The sequence below is a fragment of the Anser cygnoides genome, chromosome 3, assembly GCF_040182565.1.
Source record: "Anser cygnoides isolate HZ-2024a breed goose chromosome 3, Taihu_goose_T2T_genome, whole genome shotgun sequence".
NCBI lineage: Eukaryota > Metazoa > Chordata > Aves > Anseriformes > Anatidae > Anser > Anser cygnoides.
Genome location: NC_089875.1, coordinates 37,813,771 through 37,838,463, shown reverse-complemented (window position 1 = coordinate 37,838,463; position 24,693 = coordinate 37,813,771). Strand labels below are relative to the sequence as shown.

Below are 24,693 nucleotides of genomic sequence, written 5' to 3'. Positions count from 1 at the left end.
ACAGACTAACACAGACTAGTAAAATACCTAATACAACACAATGATAAACTAGATAACTGAGTAGGAAACCCATCTGCCCACCCTCCCCTCATCAGTTCTTTTCTCACACTTTGGCAAATCCTGTTAAATTTCTTCAAATATCTGCATTCTCATCCCAGAGAATCAAGAGATGCTCTGACAGCAAAAGTGCTCAAACGTTCTCTTAATGTAACTGGAAACTATCATGTTCTTCTCTAATCACTGGACTCGTTTTTCTTTCAGTACCTCTCTTGTGAGACTCCACATTTCCCTCATCCTGCTCATCTAGAAATGGAGTTCAAGAAAATTGAATTTGCAAATGTAATGTCTTGTGAATCAACAATATTTAGACAGTACCAAAAATAGTTACTACACGTCATACAAGTGTGTACCCACTAAACAGGGCAGTTGTTTTGCTTTTATCATGGGCAGGTTTGCCAGCATGATTTACATTCATTTTGTTGTTTGTGGTGCAATTCCTTGATTAACAGATAAAGACTTTCAAAAACATATATATACTTAAAACATGCTTGGAAAGCAGATGTGCATGTGCTTACACTTCTCCCAAACAGCAGGTTGTTTTGACACCAAAAAAATCCCTCACTGATAGCACACAATCCGCAGCTCCAGATCCTGCCAGTGCTTTTGCTTCACTCTCACAGCAGAGCCATACCAATGGATCTTTGCAGAGAAGCATCAGCTGTGTCCCACTTTTTCTAGCATACATGAGCCACCAGACACATCTGCATTTATTTGGCAGAGTTTCATTTGGCAGGGTTCCTCCACACTTACACAATTTGTGCGGTTATGGAGAAGTTATCTCCCTGATCTTGTAGCCGCGTGCAGGTTTTATCTCCCTGACACAGTAACACAGACCATGACTCATTATCTACAGATACCACCTGCAGCAGCAGGGGCCACTGTGAGACATCATCAAATCTATCTCAATTCAGCTGTTTCCAAGAGGCAGGTACTACAAATAAGAACTGTTAATGTTGTACAAGATCCTGCTGTTACAGAATACGTTTTGTTGCCTGGCTCTTATATTCTCTGATTTTGTGCCATAATGAGGTATAACAAGGACAGTTAAATAAAAGATAGGAAATTTGCCCACTAACATCTTCATTAACACAAGAGGTCTTTTAAAGAGCTGTGTAAAGGTAAAACGGAAAAAAACCTTTTCAAAATTACAGTTAACACAATTAAATTGCTTCTTGTTTTTATACCTTGTGGTTCATACATGCTGAAGATGATGGTACAAATCTTGCTGTAATTCTCAATAGCTGCCATTAATTCATCTCAAGTATTGTATTTTTATAAGAGATGGTTAAATACATTTTTTTTTATGTTTAGCTAGGAGATACAAGGACATTAAGACAGTAAGCTAAATGCCTCTCTTGATCCTTCCTGCCATCAGTCATGAATTGCTCCTGTGGGGTCAGTCTATTTGTGTTATCCCAGTAGTGGTACAAATTTTGGTCCTGGGTGTCATTGCTGGCAGACTGAAAGAGTGGGGGGCAAACTGGTCAAGTGCTACAATGGACTTTACCACTGGAGCTTATTTTCAGAACTGTGGCTTTTCAATCAAATGAACTGGAGACTATATTGAAAATGACTAGCTGATTGTCCAATATGTTTAATTTTTATTCAATAGTTTAATTTTTAAAAATATTGTTATGGAATAAGAAACAATCTTAAAACCGAGACAGCAAATGCTGTCAGATTTATATCTGTCATTGGTCCAAATCCACCACAAAAATTCCAGTATTATCATTGCATTCTCAACATGAGCTACTTCTTCAGCTAATACTTAACTTTTTCCTTAAACTATATACATGCATCTCTTCTTAATACACAAGAAAATACATTCAACATATGCAGCATTAAATATAAAATGAAGCGAAGGGAAATGAAATCTCTCAAGATGCTCGTTTCAGATTCATGCCATTTAAAAATATCACCAGAATGATATTGTCTCAAGTTAAAAAAGAAAAAAACAGAAGATTAAAAGCAAAATAAGGTGATTCTCCTCTGTCACACAAGTTTCTCACTACCAGCCAGTTAATTTTCCAGCCATGGATTTTTACCTACTACTTTGCAAAATATAAAAGCAAATATGACTATTCAAAAGATTAGACAGCACAAACATACACAGTGCAAGTTGTTGTTTCAAATACAGACCTTGTAATTTGAGTATAAGTTTATTCAGTAAGGCTAAAATGACTAAAATGAATGAGAATTTCAGCTTTACTTAGTCTACATAATTTCTGTATAGCAGAGGAAGTTAATGTCAGAGAAAGCAAACAATTTTTGCACTTCCCATCACTCTTCACTGCCTTCTCAGGCTAGAGGCCCAAGCAGGTAAAGTATTTTTCACCCATGGCAAAAGATGAATGGTGGCAAACCAGGAGGCTGACACTGCTATTTCTACCTATACCAGCAGCAACACGAAACTGTATCCTGCTTATTTACACAATGAGGATGTAAATCAGACATCTGATGTCAGTGACCTTATGATGTGTAGAAATACCCACCGGTGAGCGGGTGTCCAATCCGGTTTCCTCTGAAAGCTGAGGGAAACCTTGGCCTGGATGGTAATGCAAGAGGAAAGATGCTTACACTTGTGAGTATAGGCAAAAGACAAGGTTCACTGACAGACTGAAAAATGTTCTTGTGGCATGGGAGATGGAAGGGAGCTTTAATCCTAGTTTTTCTATTAGAAAACAATGAAGCAGAACTGAAGACACAAAGTTTTGAGTATGACATGCAGAAGCGATTGTAAAAAGTAAACTTCAAAAGTCTTTCTGCATCAGGCATTTGATGCTATATAATGTAATAAGAAATTTAGTTGCCCAGCATTTCACAGAAGAAAAAAAATTCAAAAGGATTAAACCTCAAAAGTTTCCAAAACTGTTGTAGACAGAGCTCTGAAGTCTCATCTTTTTAACATGCAGCAGCTAAGAGGAGCAGTGTGGGATAGCTACTCTAAACTGGGGAATCAGTTTTTCACCTGACAGAACTGTTTGGGAACAAAAGAAAAAAAAAGTTCATTTTCACCAACAAAGTAAAACTTTGTTTAAGGTCAATACTAACAAAACATTGCAAGCTTCGTGTTTCATTTTGTATAAATGAACATCTAAGTACCTGAGAACAGCACTGGAACTTCCAGGGTGTGTATGCAGGGAGATGCATGGAGGAAAGCTATGATAAATCAGCCTGTTGATTGCAGAGTTCTTGCAATTTGCTCCCAAGAATCTAGTGCAAACTTCTATTAAAGAATATCTATATCCACTGCTGTGCGAAGAAACTGTCTAAATTAGTCTCTGTCAGATTCAGGTTGCAATGGTACAAGCTAAGTGACAAACCAGCTCACAGTGTTGTAAGTGCTACAACCACTTCTTGACTGCAGCCCACCCATACTAAAATACAGGATAGGGAATCAACTACACTGTGCTTCTGACCCAGTATGACTATAGCTTCTTTCTCCATCTTATTTCCACATCAAATTCCTCCTCCATTAACATGAAGATGCTGCAGTGTTTTCAAAAATTGTAAATTAACATTGCCACAGCATGAGAAATGTCTGAACTAATCCATGCTGTGTACCTAACTTCTAAAACTCAGAAGTGGTTATAATAAAATCACACCCAAAAAAGTTCATCATGTTTTTAATAAAAAAAGCAACATATATACACATAGATATATCAAGTGTGTGTGCATATATAGTGCGTGTATAGATGTTTTATTTTTTTCCCCACACATTGGAGGATGGGGGGAGAGCAGACTTATTAGGACTCAGTGTCACGTAGGTAGCTATCATTTAATTGACACCTACATTGGGCAGAATGTGTCTTACCTTCTGTCAATGCTTGGACTGCAACAGCTCTTTAGTTCTCTAGCATACTGTTGACAAAGTTACCCTTAATTTCACGGAGACTCTGAAGCACTGAAGCAGCTGAGAGAACAGCAAGTCACCAGCAAACCACAAATTCTTGGTTCCCCATCCTATATTCAAAGAGCATGGTATTTTTAGTAGACTATCAATCTACTCCAACGCCATTCTGGAAGGAAATCAATTTTTAGCCTTTTCATCTATTAAACAAGTCTGAGTTGATTAATAATCCGGCCACACAGAACTCCAGCTTTGCTCTCAGCCAAAACAAACAAGCAAAAAAGCTTTAAGCAACCCTACTGCGGGTTATCCTAAAGACAAGGATAGAACAGTTTGCTGCCAACAGCTTTACAAGCAGTTATCAGGCTTACCCTCCTCAATTAAAAGCTTTTAAAATTGCTGATAGAGGATGTAAATGTTTTTCATTTACTCAAATCTTTACTAAATGTCTCCATGACCTTGTTCATGCTGGCTTTTTCCAAACATGGAAGGTGCCTCACCCCACATTTTTTTACATGTACTCCGATTGCCACAACCACTAAAGCTTTTTTTTTTTTTTATCATTACTGTTTCCAGTTCACTTCCACAAGGGTGCCAGAAAAGAGACTGATGTATATCACATGTCAGGGACCATTAACTTTTTAAGCACTGTGTTTTGTGGATATGCCCTGAGCAGAATTAGATAAAGCAATGGTAATTAAGTCCCTGGCCACCTGGATCCTTTCCAGTTCTGAAGAGCACTATCACAGCTCTAGACCTAAACCAGAGCAAGGAAAAAAAAAAAAAGCAACAAAAGGCAACCAAAGAAAAAAGGTACAAAATAGCGAATTTTACTCTGCCATTTTATTCTCCAGACTCTTTTATTACTTGTCTTGAGCGTAAGACAAAAAAGTCAACTGAACAAGATGTAAACATACCTTTTATCCCCCCAGTCTCCACCCAAGGCAGTAACTTTTCTAGAAGCTTATGCTTTTTATTCAGAGATGAAAAAAATCATGAAAAAAATCCTTAATTTTTCTTCTTCCCTACCCCCACACCTAAATAACAAAGCTTTCTCTTCTTCCATACCCCAATAAATCAATACAAATTCTACCTAGCCATTCCATGTTTTGTAACTCTTCTTCCCTGTTTCCTACACCCAGTGTTTGTTATATATAGATGCTGTTTGTAAAATAGAAGGTGTACTCAACAGTTAGATGAGGGAACCCAAATTACACCACAAGCTCAGTTTGAAGTATTACAATCTTACAGTCTTACCTACACAGCCCCAAGCTTTGTTAGTGAAAGCTAATATTTTAATTGTAACCATGTTGCTCTAATTTCAAACCAGATACTATGGTTAAAGCCTTGTTTAATGTTCTGGTACAATATCCTATTGTTCTCAAAGGTTATTATTGTGACTAAAAATTAAGATAATTGCTATGGAAAATTATCTCCCCCAATCATAACTCAATAGGGAAATAACAGGAAATAATTAATCTTGAAAAAGCATGTTAAACAAAAGTCACTTCCTGTAAAGATGTGATTTTTATTTAGTGAAGCAGAAAGAGAGGAGTGTTCTCAGGGTGTTTATCATCCCCATTCTGGAGTACTGCTGCAACATTTCTTCCCATTTTATTCACATTTTTACTGTTTTTCTTTAATTTTTATTTACACCACTACTTCTGAAGCTGATGTGTTGTGGCTTCCACTTCCTCTGCAATCTTGAGTTAAATTTTGAGTTAAAGAAAGAATACCTACTGTAACCAACCTTTATGAGGATCTTAGCAGCAGCACGGAAATACTTCTGCAACATTAAAAAGATACGGCCTAAGATGTAAGATCTCATCCACAGCTGCTCCTCTTCCAGTTGTCATTATGTTTACTCACTGCTACACTGAAAACAGGCAGCACAACCTGTTACACAGTGCAACAGAAAAAACTGGATTTAGTTCTGATTGCTCTAGAGGCCTCTTCTGAAAAGCCAGCTACATACCTTTAGTCTTCTTCCTTAGAAATACTATTAGTGTGCTACTCAATAAAACTTTAAAGATTCATTGCTTGATCATCTTCAAGATCTTCTTGAGCTTTACCAAAAGTGTCATGTAAGCATAAAGCATTATGTCCTTCTAATAAACATGCTGAATTCATAGGCAGAGACAAATGAAGAACCAGAAGGTCAACTTCAGATTTTCTACTTACTCCTACCTTTTCAACTGTAGCTGAATTGATGGGAGAACAAGGAACACCAAGCAGATAACCCTGTGATCTCACAGACCAAGTCAAGGAATTATTAAATAGTCCCAAAACCTTTCCTACATTTCCTCGCTACTAAACAACCTCTCTCTTTTTCCTACCTATACTCATGAGATATCATCCTTCCCCAATTTAACTAAGATGCACAGTGAAAGCTGTGTCAGAAATGAGTCTACGTCATGGACTTTATAGTACTGTCATCATTTCAAATTCCTAGTCTGGGAGTTGAACAGCTCTGTCATCAGCTGACACCGGCTCATCCAGGCTTCTGCAATGATGCTCAAATTACCGAAGGGAGCAGTTCTGGCAAGAAGAATCTGTGGCAGAAGAATTCCTCTCACATCTCAGTTGCTCGACCACCACAAGAAGTGAGTTTAAAATACTGAAGTCCAAGTGTGTAAACAATAAAATCCAATATTCAAGTAAATCTGCACTGTTAACTATGCTGCATGAACTGGTGCTTAGCTTTCTCCTAATATATTTAGCTTGTCCCACTTCCTTTTTTTGTACTGCAAAAACAGAAGTTTACCTTAGCTTATTCCCCTCTTACTAGGTAAGACAGCTCCTTAGAAACAACAGTCAGTGTTAGCGAAGTGATAATTCATGTCCTCTGAAAACAAATATTGGGTCTGCCAGAATGAATTTTGTTATGCCCTGGTGGAATACACTGGAAAAATATTACAGGAAAAATTGTCCTGAAATTACTTGGGCAGTAACTGAGCACAACATTTCTGATGACCAAAAGGTTGCTCTTAGCAGCTGTAAGTGGGAAGCTATCAATGACTTAAAACTACACACACAGAACAGGGAGAGGACACACCATGCCCATATTCCCACCAAACAAAGCTTTACCAACAAAAACACTAAATCAGTAGCACATCAGATAAAAAGTCACAAATCTCATGTAAGAGACCTAAAGATGACAATAGTCAGAGAAGATTCTGATACAGTTTGATGGGCTGGAACATACCTCTCCAACTCCAAAACACTAAAATAAGAAAGGGTCAAGAAGATCGAAATAAATGTAATCACAGGTTGAGTGTCTAAGTTTAGCCACTCTTGTCTCAGGTATAATGATTTCTGGAAATTACATGACGTGGCAAATTATAAGAAAAAACTAACAAAATGAAATGAAAAGGTTTTTGTAAAATAGTTTCCTGGGCCACGCTTAAAAATAAGCGTCAGTACTGGCCTGCTCCCCAATTTATCATATACCCAAAATTCTACATAAGACAGTAGCAACATACAACAGATGTGAATTACCCAAAGAGAAAAAGATGGAGAAATGTGCACTTGCTTTTATCATCTCCAGAAAAAGAACTCCATGACCTCCTAATCACAGCGAAGCTGAACAAGCACATCTAGTGTTAATTAGGTTAGCAAACTTGGCATCAGAAAAGCGACCTACTCCTCCTATGTTCCTTTAACAACTCTTCAGTAACTCGTAACTTCACTCTTAACTTTATCCCAATATTTCTTCGACTTTCTTCATACACATTACATACCAAAACTTCCTTAATGAGAAGATTTTCTCATGGTAATAATGCCTTTTATGTTGAAAAAAAAACAAAAACTTTCAAAAATAGAGTGGAATAAAAAACAATTTCTGAAAACTTAGATGTACAAGAAATACAAGTTAAAACTTTGATAGGATGAATGAACAACAGATTTTGAAGACAGCAAGGCACTTTTGAGGGATGTATCTCTGCACTTTACAGTAGTGCCTTTACTTCTGATTAAGTTAAATAAAATCAGTCACGCAAACAGCCTAAACTTACAAGTCTTTTGGTTAAAATTAACCATGGGTACACAGAGACTAGCATACACCAAACTGGTATCTCTTTTTCACTTTAATTTCAGTTTAGTAAATCTCAGAAAAATGAGATAGAAAAATCAACTCTGACATGTAAAAGACACATGTATGTTTCCAATGTAAACACTGATTTTCTTTTCCATCCTATCCTAGAATTCTAGATCTGCCCTTACTTAGACCTGTTGTTTCTCAGTCACTGATATGCGACAATTCTAAACTGACCCGAAAAAGAAAGAATAGCTCAACACCTGAGAAGAAGGTGGCGGGCAGCACTTCACATGCATAAAGAGGCATATTCAACTGACAGATATGCAGGCATGTGAACTCCCCAATGAGCTTAATGAAAGGAGCATATTTACTTTCAAGGTTGAATCTGCTTGTAAGAAAAAAGCAGCAAGATTGTAAGTGCTAGAAAGGTTAAAATTTTCAGAAAGATTGAAATTCTTCTTCTAATCAATCCCTACCACCTCACATGCAGTTAAGGTCCTGTTCAGAAAGCTACCTACACATTAGAAGTTTTACGACAACAGAAAGATTAGGGAGATTGCTCTATGGGGTTGCCCAAGAACCTTTGGTCCAGCCATTCTTCTCTCAAAACTTTGTTATAAACTGGTTCATCAAAACACCCATTAGAACCCTCTTTCTTCCAACAAAACTGTTCTAAGATTACTAACCTGCTCTAGAAGTCTGCCCTATTAAATGTTTGTTAAATACGGTTGGATTTTACCTTACTATTATTTCAGGATAGAGCTTGCATGTATTTCACTGTTTTCATAGATGTGAGGATCTGAAATGACAAGATCTTTAAAATGGCTACCATTTTATTACCAGAATCTCTTATTTTTCTTATTACTTTACATAATTTTTCAGACATTTTCAAAACATCCATAAAGCATCAATTGCATTCATAAAGCATCAATTGTGACATAGTACAAGTAGATCTACAGCTTCCTCTTGACAAGAAGCAGAGGGGCAGGTGCTGAGCTCTACTGTCTGGGGACAGCGACAGGACCCGAGGGAACGGCATGGAGCTGGGACAGGGGAGGGTCAGGCTGGGTGTTAGGGAAAGGTTCTGCACCCAGAGGGGGGTCGGGCACTGGGACAGGCTGCCCAGGGCAGTGGTCATGGCACCGAACCGCCAGAGTTCAAGAAGCGTTTGGACAACGCTCTCAAACACAGAGTCTGATTTTTGGGTAGTCTTTTGGGAACCCAGGACTTGGATTCAATGATTGTTGTGGGTCCCCTCCAACTCAGGATATTCTGATTGATGTTATTCTATGCAAGACACCAAGTCTACATTTGGTCCCAAAAATAAGAATTGTTTCAGGCTTGATTTCACTCAGTAGAGCTACTCTCAGTTTTACAGTCAACATGCTACATATGAATTTCTTAAGTAGTTTATGTGGCTCTGTCTGCTATTATGAAAAGAACCATAAATGGATACCAAACAATTATTCCTCAGCCATTAAATGTCTCTCAGGTTTCTAGGCCACCTCCTCACACATGTATGTAAAGGCTGAAGAATAAAAAAAGCAAGGACTGATTTTATCTCAAGGTTATGGAAACACCATTAGACCACAAAACTATGGTGTCAAAAATTTATCTTGACATTTGAAAAAGTCTCGGTGGAGTTAAAAGCCTTATCACATAATTAACCGTAGATAATTCTGTTTAATACTGAGGATCAGAATTTAAAAACAGCCACAACCTTGATAAACGGCATGTTAAATAAACTGGAGCTTCCAAAGAGTGATCAGATAGCAAGAATGAAAAAAATCCAACTCCAACTCAAAGGGCAGTTGACACATGAACAAATTGTCTAGTAAGAACAGGGCAAAACTGTAAAAAGGAAAGGTACACGGCCCTTCTGAAACACCTCCCCATCCAGTACAGTTGATATTTTCCACAGGTCTTATGTAAATTAAGAATACATTGGGCTGAAATTCTATCCCCCACTTAAGAAATGGCAGAGCTTTCTTTGATTTTCAATGGGAAGTTTGCATAGTTTGCACTCAAGGGGACTCAGTCTACTGAATGTCACAAGAAAGTGAATAAAACTATAATTAATTTTCCACAAAGACAAGAGCAGTGATGAGCAGAGAAGGAAGACTGTTTAAAAGAGCTTCTGTGAAACTCCTTTGACCTCATTCAGGTTGGAGAACTTCCAATAACTATCTGGAATTTAGTCATCTCACTGCAGGACGGTTTTTCTCTTTTGTCTGCCTGTTGCTTATCTTCCTGCTTGAGGACCCAGCATCAAACAATAAAAATGACCTTTGACTTTTTTTTGTTGCTTTCTTTTTTTTTTTTTTTTGTCATGCAATGAGAGAACTGATCCAAAATAGTTCAATGCTAGAACAGGCACCTACTGAACTTGAAAAGAATGTTGGAAGAGGTTGGGAAAACAAGATTACATCTTCAAGCCATGTATCTGTGACCACACAGAAGTCATCACAGCTGGTCTTTTTTTTTTTTTCTTTTTTTTTCTTTTTTTTTTTTTTTTAGAGACCACAGAAGACTTCATAAGACTTTTATCAGACATTTACAGTTCCAAAGCCTTAAGTTTTACCTGCTGGGAATAAGCATCCCTATTTAGCTTGGGGGAGGAAGAACGGGACAAAACACCCCCCAGTATTTTTTCCATTGTCATTCAGCTCATCTTCCCAGAAAGATTTTATACAAGGGGCCGAAAATGCTTGCTGCTGCTGCTACCTCTGTGGGGATGGGGTCATATTAAATCACGTTTTAATATAACGTTACACTTCATAATGTACTCATCTGACAACCAAATTGGGAAAGCTATAAACTACCACATGGAAAATTAGAGAGTGACATTAGAGCTTCCAAAAACCATTGTGCCTGACCAGGAATCCAAACAAGATGCTGATTTTTACTTGCACGTAAAGCATAGGGTTACATTTAGTCAACAACTCTTTCCTTCCAATGAACTCACCTGCGTAGCCAGATTCTTCCTTCCCTTGTCTCAATTTTATTATTATTACCAATATGAAGTAACAGCCATGATAGATCTATGCCGTTGCTCTCCCTTTTCCTGGGGCAGACTACCACACAGGCTCAGTTACATGTGCAAAGGAAGAATGAGACCTACTTTAATCATTCCAGCACCTCCAAATTTCTAGAATTTAGAAAGAAATCAGCAATAACTTGACAACTTGGTGCATTCAATAGGGCTGGAACAAAGTCCCAGGCAAAATGTGGAATACCCCAAGTTTACAATGTCTTTATCATAGCAAAGATATAGTGGGACAAATGTTGCCATTTACTACTTTAAATGATCATTCTATGTCTCCAGTTAACAAGATTTGGAGCTGGGAAGTTTTAACTTTCACTCTGTACTTGATGCCCTCTTGCTTCAATTTAGTAAAATACATGGGAGGGAAGAGGTGTCCACACATGCAGATGCTTCTGCATGTATGTACTTCAACATTTTTAAAAGCTTGCACATGTTTTTCACCAGTGTGCCAATATATTGAGCAGCCATCATACCACTCCTGTAAAGCCACCATGCTATCCAACTTGAAACGTCTCTCCTAAGGTTGCGAATATGTGCAAAGCGGTAAACTAATTAATAGTTTATTAAAAGGATGAGTTCAAACCTTTCTCCCCCATTGTGCAACCCTGCCCCCTCTCTATATTTGTCAGAGACTGGTTTGCTGAGCCTGCCTGGTCACAGAGGACAAATTTGTGACTTCTTTTGCTGGGAAGAGTTCTTGTAGATGGGTTGGTGGGCAGAGTAAGTACGGGGAGGTCCAGCAAAGTCTAGAACCAGAACATCAACCAACAACCCACAGGTGGGATGAGGCAAAGAACAGAGCTCATACTTTCTCCTCACAATGCCCTGGGTGGCTCATTTCAATCTAACACAATTTCGCTTAAAAAAAAAATCTCTAACACTTTCTATACTGAAAAGCTTAATGATGAGCTGAAATTACTTATTTTTTATCACAGGTCATAATTATGTGATTACCATCATCATGACAGTCCACCAAAGCATCACTTATTGCATTTCATCTCATATGTTCAACAATGATATAAAAGAAATCAATGAAAGAACCATGGCCAGTATCCAACCTAAGATTGTTAAATAGAGGGCAACAACATTTGGAAACAAATTCTTGCAAGCTGTGACTCAGTTCAAAACAGTTAAGTAACGATCATCTGATAGTCAGCCTTACCTTCAGCTGTACAGATTCTCTAAACCAGTTAACACAGAGCATTTCATCTGGCAAAGTGCAGGCTGAACCAGAGTGCCAGAGCAAGACAGTAAAACAGTTTGAGTGGAGACTAAGCAGTGCATATGTTTGTTTGGTCCCCACCCCCTCCCCCCCCAAGAGTGAGTATAGTTCAGTCTGAGGTTTTTTTGAAGGGAAAATTGAAAATTCACATCACAGCAGTCCAGTCAACAATAGAAATTCCAGATAAAAAACATTACTTCTAATCCTTTTGTCCCCAGCAAAAAAGATTCCACTAGTGTGCAAACAGACCAATAAAATCATATTGCATTTTAATTTTTTAAGAGGTTCTTCCTCTTCTTTGAATCAGAAGAAAATCATCTAAGTTTGATTTTTTTCATAACAAAACATTAAGACTACTGAAACGTGCCTGAGTTAGGAGAAATCGTGCTAGAATTTAGCAACTAGAAACCAGAAAGCTTGACCAAGTTAAAACTATGAGCATTCTCCTTATAACATACTTCTACTAGAACTGTAGAAATCAAGCTTTCTGAAATGAAAGCAATAAAAGATGTACAAGAAAACATACTAATATTTATTTAGTAATAAAACATTTTGTGTATCATGTAAATTAATTTCAAGTACTTTACCACGTAGCATTTTAGAACAGATGATCCACATGACCCCTGAGAACAGTTTGTGGGACATGCTACTGCCACGAACACCCATTAGCACATATTACTGAATGGCAAAACAGATTGCAAGTATATCTAGAAATATAAGACACTTTACAAAAAAAATCCAGGATGATGAATGATGCTATATGCTCTTTATCACCATTTGAAAAATTACTTAAGTTAGTTGATTCAATTGTTTTTAAAATTGTTTGCGGTGTTTGTGTTTTTTTTAATGCAACATTACTTATTTATTTTCCAAGAACTTTAACATGACAATTTAAAATGGAAAAGGAGAACCCCCATCTGGCTTCTGCTTTTATTTTGAAGTGTTATATAAAACCTACACTTTTTGTTAAACGGTGACTGAACAGAAAAAATTGTTTGATTTTGCTTTGTTATATATAACATTCTGGATGCATCCACTGAACTGCTGCTCAAAAATAAATCAAGAACACAATGAAAGGATAATTTATGAGTTGTCAAGCAATCACATTTTAACACTTACTTTTGTGAAGATCTGAAAAAAGTCAATTGCAGCTGGCAAGTGAGACGCATCCTCGATCTCTGCTTTCAGATACAGTTGCAAGGTGTGCGCAAGGTGCCTGAGGCCATCTTTCATTTCTTCACTTAGTTGTTCAGTATCTTAAGGGGACAGGAAAAAAAGTACACCAAGGCATAAACAGAACCTTTCGCCAACATCTTGAAAATGTACAATGGCAGCTATATAGTCTAGACATTTCCAGTCTCAGAATTAATCTTGGCAGAGGGCAATTTTGACAGAGGGCAAACATTTGTCTTTTTTTCCTGACAACTACCTATCAACACAAAGAAGAGTTTATCATGTTGCTATTACCAAATTGCATAAATTCAATGGTAAGTTAAAGATCAAAAGCCAAAAGATAAAGCAGATATGTAAGCAAATGCAAGACATTAGGTACAAATAATAGGCATCTAGGGGTTTATAATGTTAAAAATGAGTTTGAAAGGTTATGCAGCAGCTCCTTCCTCCTTACAGAACTGCACATTTTTATACTGTATTCTTCCCGGAGGTGTCAAACACTTCATGTCAGCAGATAAAAAGGGAGAGTGTTCTTGAGACAAACATAGTTTCATACACAGCAGCAGCTGCTAAACAGAATTGATATGAAGGAATATTAAGCAAATACCACTCCTATATTAAAGCACCATTATTTATGCTTCACACATAGGAATCCTGAAGCAAAAATACAGTGCCTTATTTTCTAATGAAGTTATCATCCATGCATCAGATCAGTGATAACATGAAAAGTGAAACTCAGCTGTCCTAGTAAGTTCAGTGCCTCACCAACATGGTTCACATTTCCTTTTTTCTGCCAGTGAGCACAAAAGACCTAACTGGAGAATGGACAATGAACAGATTCAAGCATCAATCATAACAAAAGTCTAAGTGGATAATTATGCCCTGAGAATCAACTTCATCTCTGTATAACAGTGATTTATATATATATATATATATATTAAACATCTATCTTTATTGGGAACAGAAATAACCTTTCATTAAGAAAGGTTCTTCCCTGTGCTTTAGATGCTTCCCTGTACTTTAGACGCAAGCCTTCTGGCATCCTGGAAGAACAATTCAAGATCCTCTTTAGAGCTTACTCCTAGTTACTCATTTTAAAAAAGGATGCAATTAAAGCAGACGTCCCTGGGTTTGGTTAAACATCTGGCTAGTGTTTGTGACTCTTTGGCTTCTGTGTCCCACCCCACCCAGCATTCCTGCACTTGAAGGTACAGGCGGGCTCTCCCAGAGCGCTCAGATTCAGCTCCTCAGAAAGTTCACATCACTCATCACACAAAAAGCAGACAGATGCTCCTTGTTAGTTAAGTGGCACAAAGGCTATGTAACTAAAGGATTTGCTTTTTTTATAGCTATACAACTATATAATGCACATTGTGAAATGTATTATGACAAAGACAGGCATGATTTGCTTCACTATCAGCAAAAAAAGCACCTCTAGAGTGGAGAACAGAAGTCTTCTAAGTAGACTTTGCAGTTTAGGACAGATGTGAACAAGAAATACTGAATCCAACTAGAACTTCAGGGAGAATTTTGAGAGACAGGAGCAGAACACAATTATTCAAATCGGACTCTACCCAGGACATCAGAGCTAATGATCCCCACAAAAAGTGCCACAGGACCTTTAATGGCAAATGATCAAGACCTGGTTTTCACAACACATCATGAAACCAAGGCAAAAAAACAAAGGAAAACAAAATTTGTTAATGTTTTCATTTTGTTTTACTAAGAAACATTTTTTTGCTGTCAGAACCCTGGTATGGGAAAGAAAATGCTATCAAAGGCTTGGGGAATGGTTTCTAAATGAGGCATGGGGATTTAATTATGCAGCCCTGATACCGATACAAGTGAAATAGCAAAAAATCTGCCCATACTACTACACACAAACACTTTCCTGCATACTGAAACTAGTTAAGCACAAGCAAAGTTGATTTCTGAATCATCTTAACACACAGCAAGCCAGTGAAATTATGTAAGTAACAAAGCATTGTATAATAAAACCGAACCAGCAAAAGTTGCAATACAGACACGCCTCCTACTTCATCTCCTACTTAATCAGCACTTCAGAAAACAATGAATTTGAAGGAACTATGGAGTGGGGAATAGAGCTTTATAACGGGCTATGTGCTGCCAAATGTTCCTCATTTGTTTGCTTTTAATAGATGTATTACACATTTCACCAGATATTGAATCCCTAAGTGTGTAAAACATCACATAAACTGAATAAAAGCATACAGGTCACCCACACTGAAAATCAACCAACCATATAAAGTAACACTTAAAAAGGAATATTGTAAAGTAGACATAGATAGTGTAGTGACAATTTTTGTATATTTTGGACTTCAAAAATAACAAAAAAAGAGTATCAATTAGAATTCTACCCATAATATTTATGATAGGGTTGAAACAATCTTGTATTATACAGATGCTTCCTGAGAAGTTGCTTGCTTGAGATCACAACCTGTATTTCCAGTTCATATGATTTCCTTCTACGAAATATTTTTTCCTTCATACTTAGACCTCTAATGAAAAAAACTTCTATGAATTTCATATGCATTTTACCAATAACAAAGGAAAGTAAATCCCGAATTGTTATCAACACTACCTGTAAATTGTGCAGTAAATAGGAAGCTTGCTGAAGATACAGTGGCAGCAAATAGCACCACAGTGACTACAGGCTGTCACCACCATGCTACGATATTCTTTTGGGCTTTGCTTTTCATTCTAAAAGCAAAACTATAGAGACATTCTTTTCACTATAGCAAGGTAGCTGTGAAATCAGCAAAAGTGGTTAGCCAAAAACTTTCCATAAGATTATGCAAGTGTCATAATCCATTTGTACTGTATTCTGTGAAGTATCAGCTTTAGTTGGTCGAGGAGTCACAAACACTTTGGAGTTAAGTAGATCACAAACAAATTGTTATTAAAGCTCTTAGAGTAAATGCAGATGAAACAGTAGATGTGGATCTCTCATTTGCTTCCTTGTAAAATAACATTAGGGAACAGCTCATTCAGTAACTGAGAGCGCCCATCTGAACTGTATCACAGGCTGTAGCAGCATTTCCTTTAGAATGAGGATTGAAGAGAAGCTCCTGGACATTTTTACAGATTTTTGTACCATCTCTCCATTGCAGCTCATGCCTTCTCTCCAGACATGTATCACACCATTCCCCTTGCCTCCAGCCAAGTCAAAGGAAGTTGAGAGCACCTCCTCAGGTGTACTACTGAAACCTCAGTTTGTATGCAATTATCAGTTACACAAAAATCTTTGCCTGCACTACAGAAATTGCTGTATAATGATTAGTATTTAATTTTCAACGGGAACCTCTTCTCTCCACCCCAGTTCTTCCTCTACCACTGCCCAACCAGACATGGGCAAAATAGAGCACCAAAAGGAAGGTTTTTTTTGTTGGATATCGGCTGTGTCATGAGGTGTAGAAGTCAGTAGTCATCTTTTAACTTCACTGGAACACCTGGAAATGCTGCTCTTAAATCAGATGCTTATCTAATTCCCCAAAAATGTATTACAGAATTTTAGAATATCCATGGCAGAAAATGCTGATTTTTTTTTTTTAAATTGAAACACAATCTCTTTATCCTGGGCAATTTGTTGCCTTAAGGTCTTTTGTCCTTGCAGTTTGGGAAAAGGCAACAGAATGTCACAATCTAAAGAAATAAAACTTACTGGTAGTTATTGCATTTTTCCAGTTTATGGCATTTATTTATTTCTATTTAACTATATCAATATTTCAAGCTGTTTTAAACCCAAACCTCTGAATTACACTAAAAATTGAGATAATCAAAATATTCATGCTACCGTCTACAAAATCCCTTTAAGCAAGAAGATACTAAGGATGTATTTCTTTCCCTGTAAGTCTTCAAACTTCTAGGTACTGCAATGTCTGGAAAAAGTGTTCTCTAGTTCAACAACAGCTCTGCTAAGGGATTGTAATGAACCTCCTTTCCTGTCCTAGCAGCTGAAACTTGTTAAACCACAGCTATCTGCATAATTTTATCTGCATAAGATATCTGTAGAATTTCATCTTTTTCTTCCCTCCACTGAAATCATGAGCAAGACAGACATATCCCCTGTAAGTTTTAAATATCTTTCCTTTTTCTGGAACTTATTTTGAAGCTTTATACACTAACACATAAATATTGAAAAACTAAAACTTTATTATAAAACAGGTATGTTGAAAATGTATGTAAAAAAAACAGATATTTGGTAAATCTTAAAAACTCAACCAGCAAAAGGTATGCTGTAAAATAAGGAAAAATATTAAAGCCAAATAATGTGGAAGAAATCTTGCTTGAACAAGACATGCATGTTTTTTCCATTGATCTTTGAACAACCTATTCATCCCCACAGAGGTTTAAGCAGGTGCAGTTTTGTCTTCGATTCTGTTTTTCATGCCATGTTCTATTATGCTACAGTAGCAGACTTTCAGAAGGCAAGGTGCAATAAGATAGGCTGGCCATTCTGTAAAACAGAATTTGGAACCATTTCCTGCAATATGGTCGGCAATTACTTACTTGACTGAAGATCTGAAAAAGAGTAGAGTCTCTCAGAAACGCATACTGATTGTCTAAGCTGTAGAGAAAAACAGATAATTAACACTTACACAGCATGTTTTATCTTGAAAACATTCTACAAAATTGATTATTCAATGTGATATGCCTGTAAGATAATTAGATAAGGGTAACAGCATCAACATAAATCTGGTCAATCCATACCTTCTGTAAACTATCATAAAAATACTTAAGTTTTTTTTTTGGTGTTACAACACTTTCTACTAATATATTTTCTTGGCTTTGGCAGCTTACCCCTAATAATTTACTTTGGCCTTTCACACTATAATTGAAAGCAATTTATGAGGTTAGCAGTCTCAGATTTCATGAGACTGTAATTAATGCATAGCATAGCTAGGTACATATTTGCTCTTTAAAAAATATGCACACACTCTTCCCAACAATGTACAAATGAAGATATTAAAATCACATTTTATCATCCCAGACCACAACGAGGGTACACATTTTTATTCAAGGGCAGCACCATGGCAGGGTCAGAAAAAAAAAAAAAAAAAAAAAAGCGTTAAATCCTTTTTGATTTACCATCCCAGCCATAAGCCTATTGACCTAACTGAAAATTTAGTCCACGTAAATTAATTAAACTGTTGGAATGTCAAACATCCAGGGCTTCCAAGGAAGTACAGAGAAAAAGAAATCTAATTAAGATTAAGAGAACTCAACATTAAAAGGATGGGATTGTGCCCCTAAAAAAAGGGCTAGCTAACTGTGTGCTTGTCCTTACTACCCATTCAGGAAGAAAAAGAAAAGAGGTTCCCACTGAAGTTAATGGAAGCACCAATAGCTTCAAAAGTAGCAACCAAAAAACTGTCCTTCTCTGCTTTCTTTCCAGGCAGAAATAAGTTTAGGATGCTACCACACTCACAGGAAAAAAACTTTACAAACAAACGTCTTAAAGTCAATTATGTCCATGTTAGTATCTCTTGATCCTTTCAGCATTTCTGCAAGGATATCAGTAATCTTGTAATGCAATATGCAGTCCAATTTTGTTCAGCAATCCTAGTCACTTCGGCTTTCTAACTCTTAGTTACATTAAAAATGCGACATGAAAAAAAAGTATTTATCTGAAACTGTTACACTGAATACACCTCCTTCTATGACCAAGTGACGCGCTTGGTGGATGAGGGAAAGGCTGTGGATGTGGTTTACCTTGACCTCAGTAAGGCTTTTGACACAGTTCCCCACAACATTCTCCTCAAGAAACTGGCTGCTCGGGGCTTGGACTGGCGTACGCTTCGCTGGGTTAGAAACTGGCTGGATAGCCAGGCCCAGAGAGTTGTGGTGAATGGAGCCAAATCTGGTTGGAGGCCGGTCACTAGTGGTGTCCCCCAGGGCTCGGTACTGGGGCCGGTCCTCTTTAATATCTTTATCGATGATCTGGATGAGGGCGTCCAGTGCACCCTCAGTAAGTTTGCAGATGACACCAAGCTAAGTGCGTGTGTCGATCTGCTCGAGGGCGGGAAGGCTCTGCAGGAGGATCTGGATAGGCTGGAGCGATGGGCTGAGGTCAACTGTATGAAGTTCAACAAGGCCAAGTGCCGGGTCCTGCACCTGGGGCGCAACAACCCCAAGCAGAGCTACAGGCTGGGAGATGAGTGGTTGGAAAGCTGCCTGGCCGAGAGGGACCTGGGAGTATTGGTTGATAGTCGGCTGAATATGAGCCAGCAGTGCCCAGGTGGCCAAGAAGGCCAACAGCATCCTGGCCTGTATAAGAAGCAGTGTGGCCAGCAGGTCTAGGGAAGTGATTGTGCCCCTGTACTCGGCTCTGGTGAGGCCGCACCTCGAGTACTGTGTTCAGTTTTGGGCCCCTCGCTACAGGAAGGACATGGACGTGCTCGAGCGAGTCCAGAGAAGGGCGACCAAGCTGGTGAGGGGTCTGGAGAACAAGTCTTACGAGGAGCGGCTGAGGGAGCTGGGCTTGTTCAGCCTGGAGAAGAGGAGGCTCAGGGGCGACCTTATCGCTCTCTACAGGTACCTTAAAGGAGGCTGTAAAGAGGTGGGGGCTGGTCTGTTCTCCTACATGCCTGGTGACAGGATGAGGGGGAATGGGCGAAAGTTGCGACAGGGGAGTTTTAGGTTGGATGTTAGGAAGTACTTCTTTACCGAAAGGGTTATTAAGCATTGGAATGGGCTGCCCAGGGAGGTGGTGGAGTCACCATCCCTGGAGGTCTTTAAAAGACGTTTAGATGTAGAGCTTAGCGATATGGTTTAGTGGAGTACTTGGTGTTAGGTCGGAGGTTGGACTCGATGATCTTGAGGTCTCTTCCAACCTAGAAATCTGTGATACTGTGATCTGTGATACTGTGATACCTAAAAGAATGTCACTTACTAGTTTAAAAACAATTCTGCCAGCAAGTCTGACGGAGTCTGGAGGAAAATTAGGCTTGATATTCTTAAGACACTTGCATTCTTGCTTGTGGTCCAGCCAAGCTTCTTTCTTTTTTTTTTTTTTTTAAGGAAGAGAAAGAAAAAAACCATGTTATTTCCCAAAACTTATATCCTGTTTTATGTACTTCTATATATACACACACGAACTTATACAGGCACAGCAATAAGCATGGTCAGCCTGGCCTGTGGCCGGACCAGGGACACAGAACCAGAACAGCATCAGGGCCATCGGGCTGGGGCAGGAATCCCGCCCCCCCCCCCCCCCCCCCCCCCCCCAAGCTCCCACAGGCAAGAAGGAGGCAGCCCTTCCTCAGGTACTGACACCCACTGAATTTGCAGCCGCTACCACAGGCAACATCTCAGGCTGACTGCCAAAAAAACAGCAGCACACATGCTGTACCAAAACAGCCTAAGACTGCAGCTATCACTCAAGTGTTGTGGAAAAGCACAGGCTGGATTATCTATTCAAAACACCCTCATCAAGCCATTCCTTCATCTAACATAAGATTGTATGCTACAGATACTGGAGCTACAGTAGTGCAGGTTACACAAGAGGATCACCGTTTTGCTGCCCCAGAATTTTGCTTTACCTTTCACAAAAACAGAAGTAAAAACAAAAACATTCTCAAGTTCCCCATTCAGTTCTTGGTCTAAGCAATCCTTACTTTGTCTGTTGCATGCTACTCTTCAACAACATGGTTCTTACCATGCTTCTTCAAACACTGTCTTCTTTAACACACAAAAAGGAGGGTACTGAGAGAACTGGCAGAACTAAGAAAACTGAGGGCACTGAGAGAACTGGCAGAAGAGCTGGCCAAGCCACTTTCCATCATTTATCAGCAGTCCTGGCTATTGGGGGAGGTCCCAGCCGACTGGCAGCTAGCAAACATGACGCCCATATACCAGAAGGTTGACCCGGGAAACTATAGGCCTGTTAGTTTGACCTCAGTGCCAGGGAAGCTCATGGAGCAGATTATCTTGAGGGTCATCACGCGGCACTTGCAGGGCAAGCAGGCGATCAGGCCCAGTCAGCATGGGTTTATGAAAGGCAGGTCCTGCTTGACAAACCTGATCTCCTCCTACGACAACACGACGTGTTTGGTGGATGAGGGAAAGGCTGTGGATGTGGTCTGCCTTGATTTCAGTAAGGCTTTTGACACCGTTTCCCACAGCATTGCCCTCAAGAAACTGGCTGCTCGTGGTTTGGACTGGCATATGCTTCGTTGGGTTAGAAACTGGCTTGATAGCCAGGCCCAAAGAGTCGTGGTGAATGGAGTCAAATCCAGTTGGAGGCCGGGCACTAGTAGAGTCCCCCAGGGCTCAGTACTGGGGCTAGTCCTCTTTAATATCTTTATCGATGATCTGGTTATGGGGATTGAGTGCACCCTCAGTAAGTTTGCAGATGACACCAAGTTAGGTGCATGTGTCGATCTGCTCGAGGGAAGGAAGCCTCTGCAGGAGGATCTGGATAGGCTGGACCGCTGGACTGAGGTCAACTGCATGAAGTTCAACAAGGCCAAGTGCCCGGTCCTGCACCTGGGGCGTAACAACCCCAAGCAGCTCTACAGGCTGGGAAATGAGTGGTTAGAAAGCTGCCTGGCAGAGAAGGACTTGGGAGTGTTGGTTGATAGTCGGCTGAATATGAGCCAGCAGTGTGCTCAGGTGGCCAAGAAGGCCAACAGCATCCTGGCCTGTATAAGAAGCAGCATGGCCAGCAGGGCTAGGGAGGTGATTGTGCCCCTGTACTCGGCTCTGGTGAGGCCGCACCTCGAGTACTGTGTTCAGTTTTGGGCCCCTCGCTACAAGAAGGACATGGAGGTGCTCGAGAGAGTCCAGAGAAGGGCGACCAAGCTGGTGAGGGGTCTGGAGAACAAGTCTTACGAGGAGCGGCTGAGGGAGCTGGGCTTGTTTAGCCTGGAGAAGAGGAGGCTCAGGGGCGACCTTATCGCTCTCTACAGCTACCTTAAAGGAGGTTAAAGGAGGCTGTAGGAAGGTGGGGATTGGTCTATTCTCCCATGTGCCTGCTATATTTTGAAATGTGTCTTTCCTTTTTTTCCCCCCCATGTCTGTGCAGAAGACCTACAAGGAGGTTCCAGCAAAAAGAAACTCATGGTGGAAGACAGAGTCAATGTCTTATCACCTTTTTATTTTCTGCCTTGTCTTTCCAAGCTCAAAATTCTGTTTATACTTTAAAAAATCTCCAAGACCATCTCATTTACTGTGTTAATATTTAATACATATATTTGCAGTATAGGTTCAAAGACACTGAGCTGTTTTTTTTAATACTTTTTAAAAGCAAACTGGAAAAATAGGACAGCAAACAATTGTTAAGGTGAAGATAACCGAATAACCAAAAGCTTTTGAAGGTGACATTTTCTCACAGACATGCATTAAGAAAAAAAACTCAAACACCAGCTTCTGTAAGGTAACTGCCACTTGGAAAATGATAAAATATCTACTACAAAACAATATACATTTAGCAATAAAGAAAGAGGGAACAACAGTGAAATGTACAAGTCAACATCACACCTGTAGACACTGACATTCTAGTTATAAAGATTACAAAGCCTATCATGCAATATATTTTTTTAAGCTGTATTTAAGCAGGGTAATTGTTCCAGGTAACCAGACTTCAGCACCAGTAGCATTGTTCTGTTTCATTGTGGGTTTTCCCTCCACCTTTGGCTTACACATAATAAACAAACTGCAATTTTTATTTCCTTCAGATACATAAGAGATTTCTGATTTCATTTCCTTTACCCATAACTCTAAAAGAGGAAAAAAAATGACACCAAGAAGGCATTAATCCAAATACAGTTAGTGCTGCACACTGTCTGACAAATAAAAGCTAAGTATCTACTGGTGAATAGAATTACTCTTGTCTAGAAGAAACAAGGTCATGCTTGTAAATGTCCAGACGTCATTCTCTGTAATATAATTATATTGGCATTTTTATACCACTTAAACTAAAATTGTTCTTTGGAACAAGCCTGTCAATTTTTTTTCCTTACATAAATGCTGCACAGAATTTCAAGTATGCTAAAGGTGACATCAAAATGATTAATAGCTTACCCAACCAATAAAGCCCTAATGAGACAAAATATGCAGTACCACACAGCATAATATGCCACATTTCTCAGAGATGCATTTCCCTACAAGAACAACGGTTAGACCAGATGCTTCCTTCTAAGCAGTGCTTGGCTGAAACTGATGCCAAGAAGGAATCAGACTCTTCTGCAGGAAGCCTGCTGGAACAGGGACTGCCGCTTGCTTCTTCCCTGCTAAGGGGTGGGGGGGGGAAGCTCCAAATGCATCAGGTGTAAAGAGATTCAGCGCTATTCCTTCTCACTACCAATACAACAAGGACACAAATCACAGAAATATATGGACTACGAAAACCTGTAATCCTGGAGAGACTTACTTTTAAAACCAGTCTCTAACGATACTTACTGCTGGGTTTATGTTAGTCCTACAGCTCTCCATGGGAGGTTTTCTGAACTCTACATGTCCTGGATTTCAGGCAGGGATTTTATATCCCAAAACCAGCATGAGTGCAAATACCACCCTGCAGAGGTACGGCCACCTGGTCAGGCCCTGCTCCCTCCCTGCCAGGGAAGGGCTTCCAGTTTTTCCAACATTATTCCCGCCCACCCCAAAATGAACGCTCCTAGAAGGAAGCAAAGCAAACACTGCAGAGCAGTACCTGGCCCTCCTCCCACAGACTTCATTGCATTTAGAAACTTAAAAAAAAAATCCCTCCTAGATCAGTGGCTCTCATTCAAGCCCAGCATATCCCATCTGCAATTCCTCAGCCTTTACTCAACTGAAAAGGGTCAGAAGCCCATACAGCTCAGAAAATACTGCAGCGTAGAGCTGTTTACTGGTGGCAGATAGAGAGCCTGCCTCGACAAACCACCAACATGCAAATGCCAGCACACCACCATGTTTCACTAAATCCAGCCCCAGCATCACCTCCTGCTGACTCAAGGCACTGGCACAGACCACCTCCATCTGCCCACAAGATCTTGCATATCTTTTAGCTGACCTGTTTTGCCTTGACAGAGATGAGTGTTCTTGCACTGAAATATGCTATCCCCACCTCCACATAGTCCCTAACCCTACAAAAGAAAGACCCTAAGCCAATATTTACAAAATTAAGGTTTCCCTCACCTCCTCTACAGCACCAAAAAAAGTTGAATGTTGCCTGCAGATTAATGCACTCATGGAATGCAATTAAAGACTACAGCTCATCCAAAAAAAAATAAACCTTAATATTTTCCCATTGGTAGGTAATGGTTAATTAAAAGTGTCAGAATTTGTAATTTCCAAAGGAT

At 39.3% G+C, this 24,693-nt stretch overlaps 1 protein-coding gene across 6 annotated transcripts in view; it reads right to left on the bottom strand.

Annotated features, from left to right (window-relative positions):
• The window catches only part of SMYD3 (SET and MYND domain containing 3), a 391,015-nt gene that overhangs the window by 333,877 nt on the left and 32,445 nt on the right, over positions 1-24,693 (bottom strand). For all 6 annotated transcript variants that reach the window (XM_066995526.1, XM_066995529.1, XM_066995528.1 and 3 more), the window contains exons 3-5: positions 20,301-20,408; positions 17,918-17,975; positions 13,334-13,470 (exon numbers count right to left, since the gene is read on the bottom strand). In XM_066995526.1, coding sequence (XP_066851627.1) covers positions 13,334-13,470; positions 17,918-17,975; positions 20,301-20,408 — 303 coding nt within the window. The remainder of the gene's footprint in view (positions 1-13,333; positions 13,471-17,917; positions 17,976-20,300; positions 20,409-24,693) is intronic.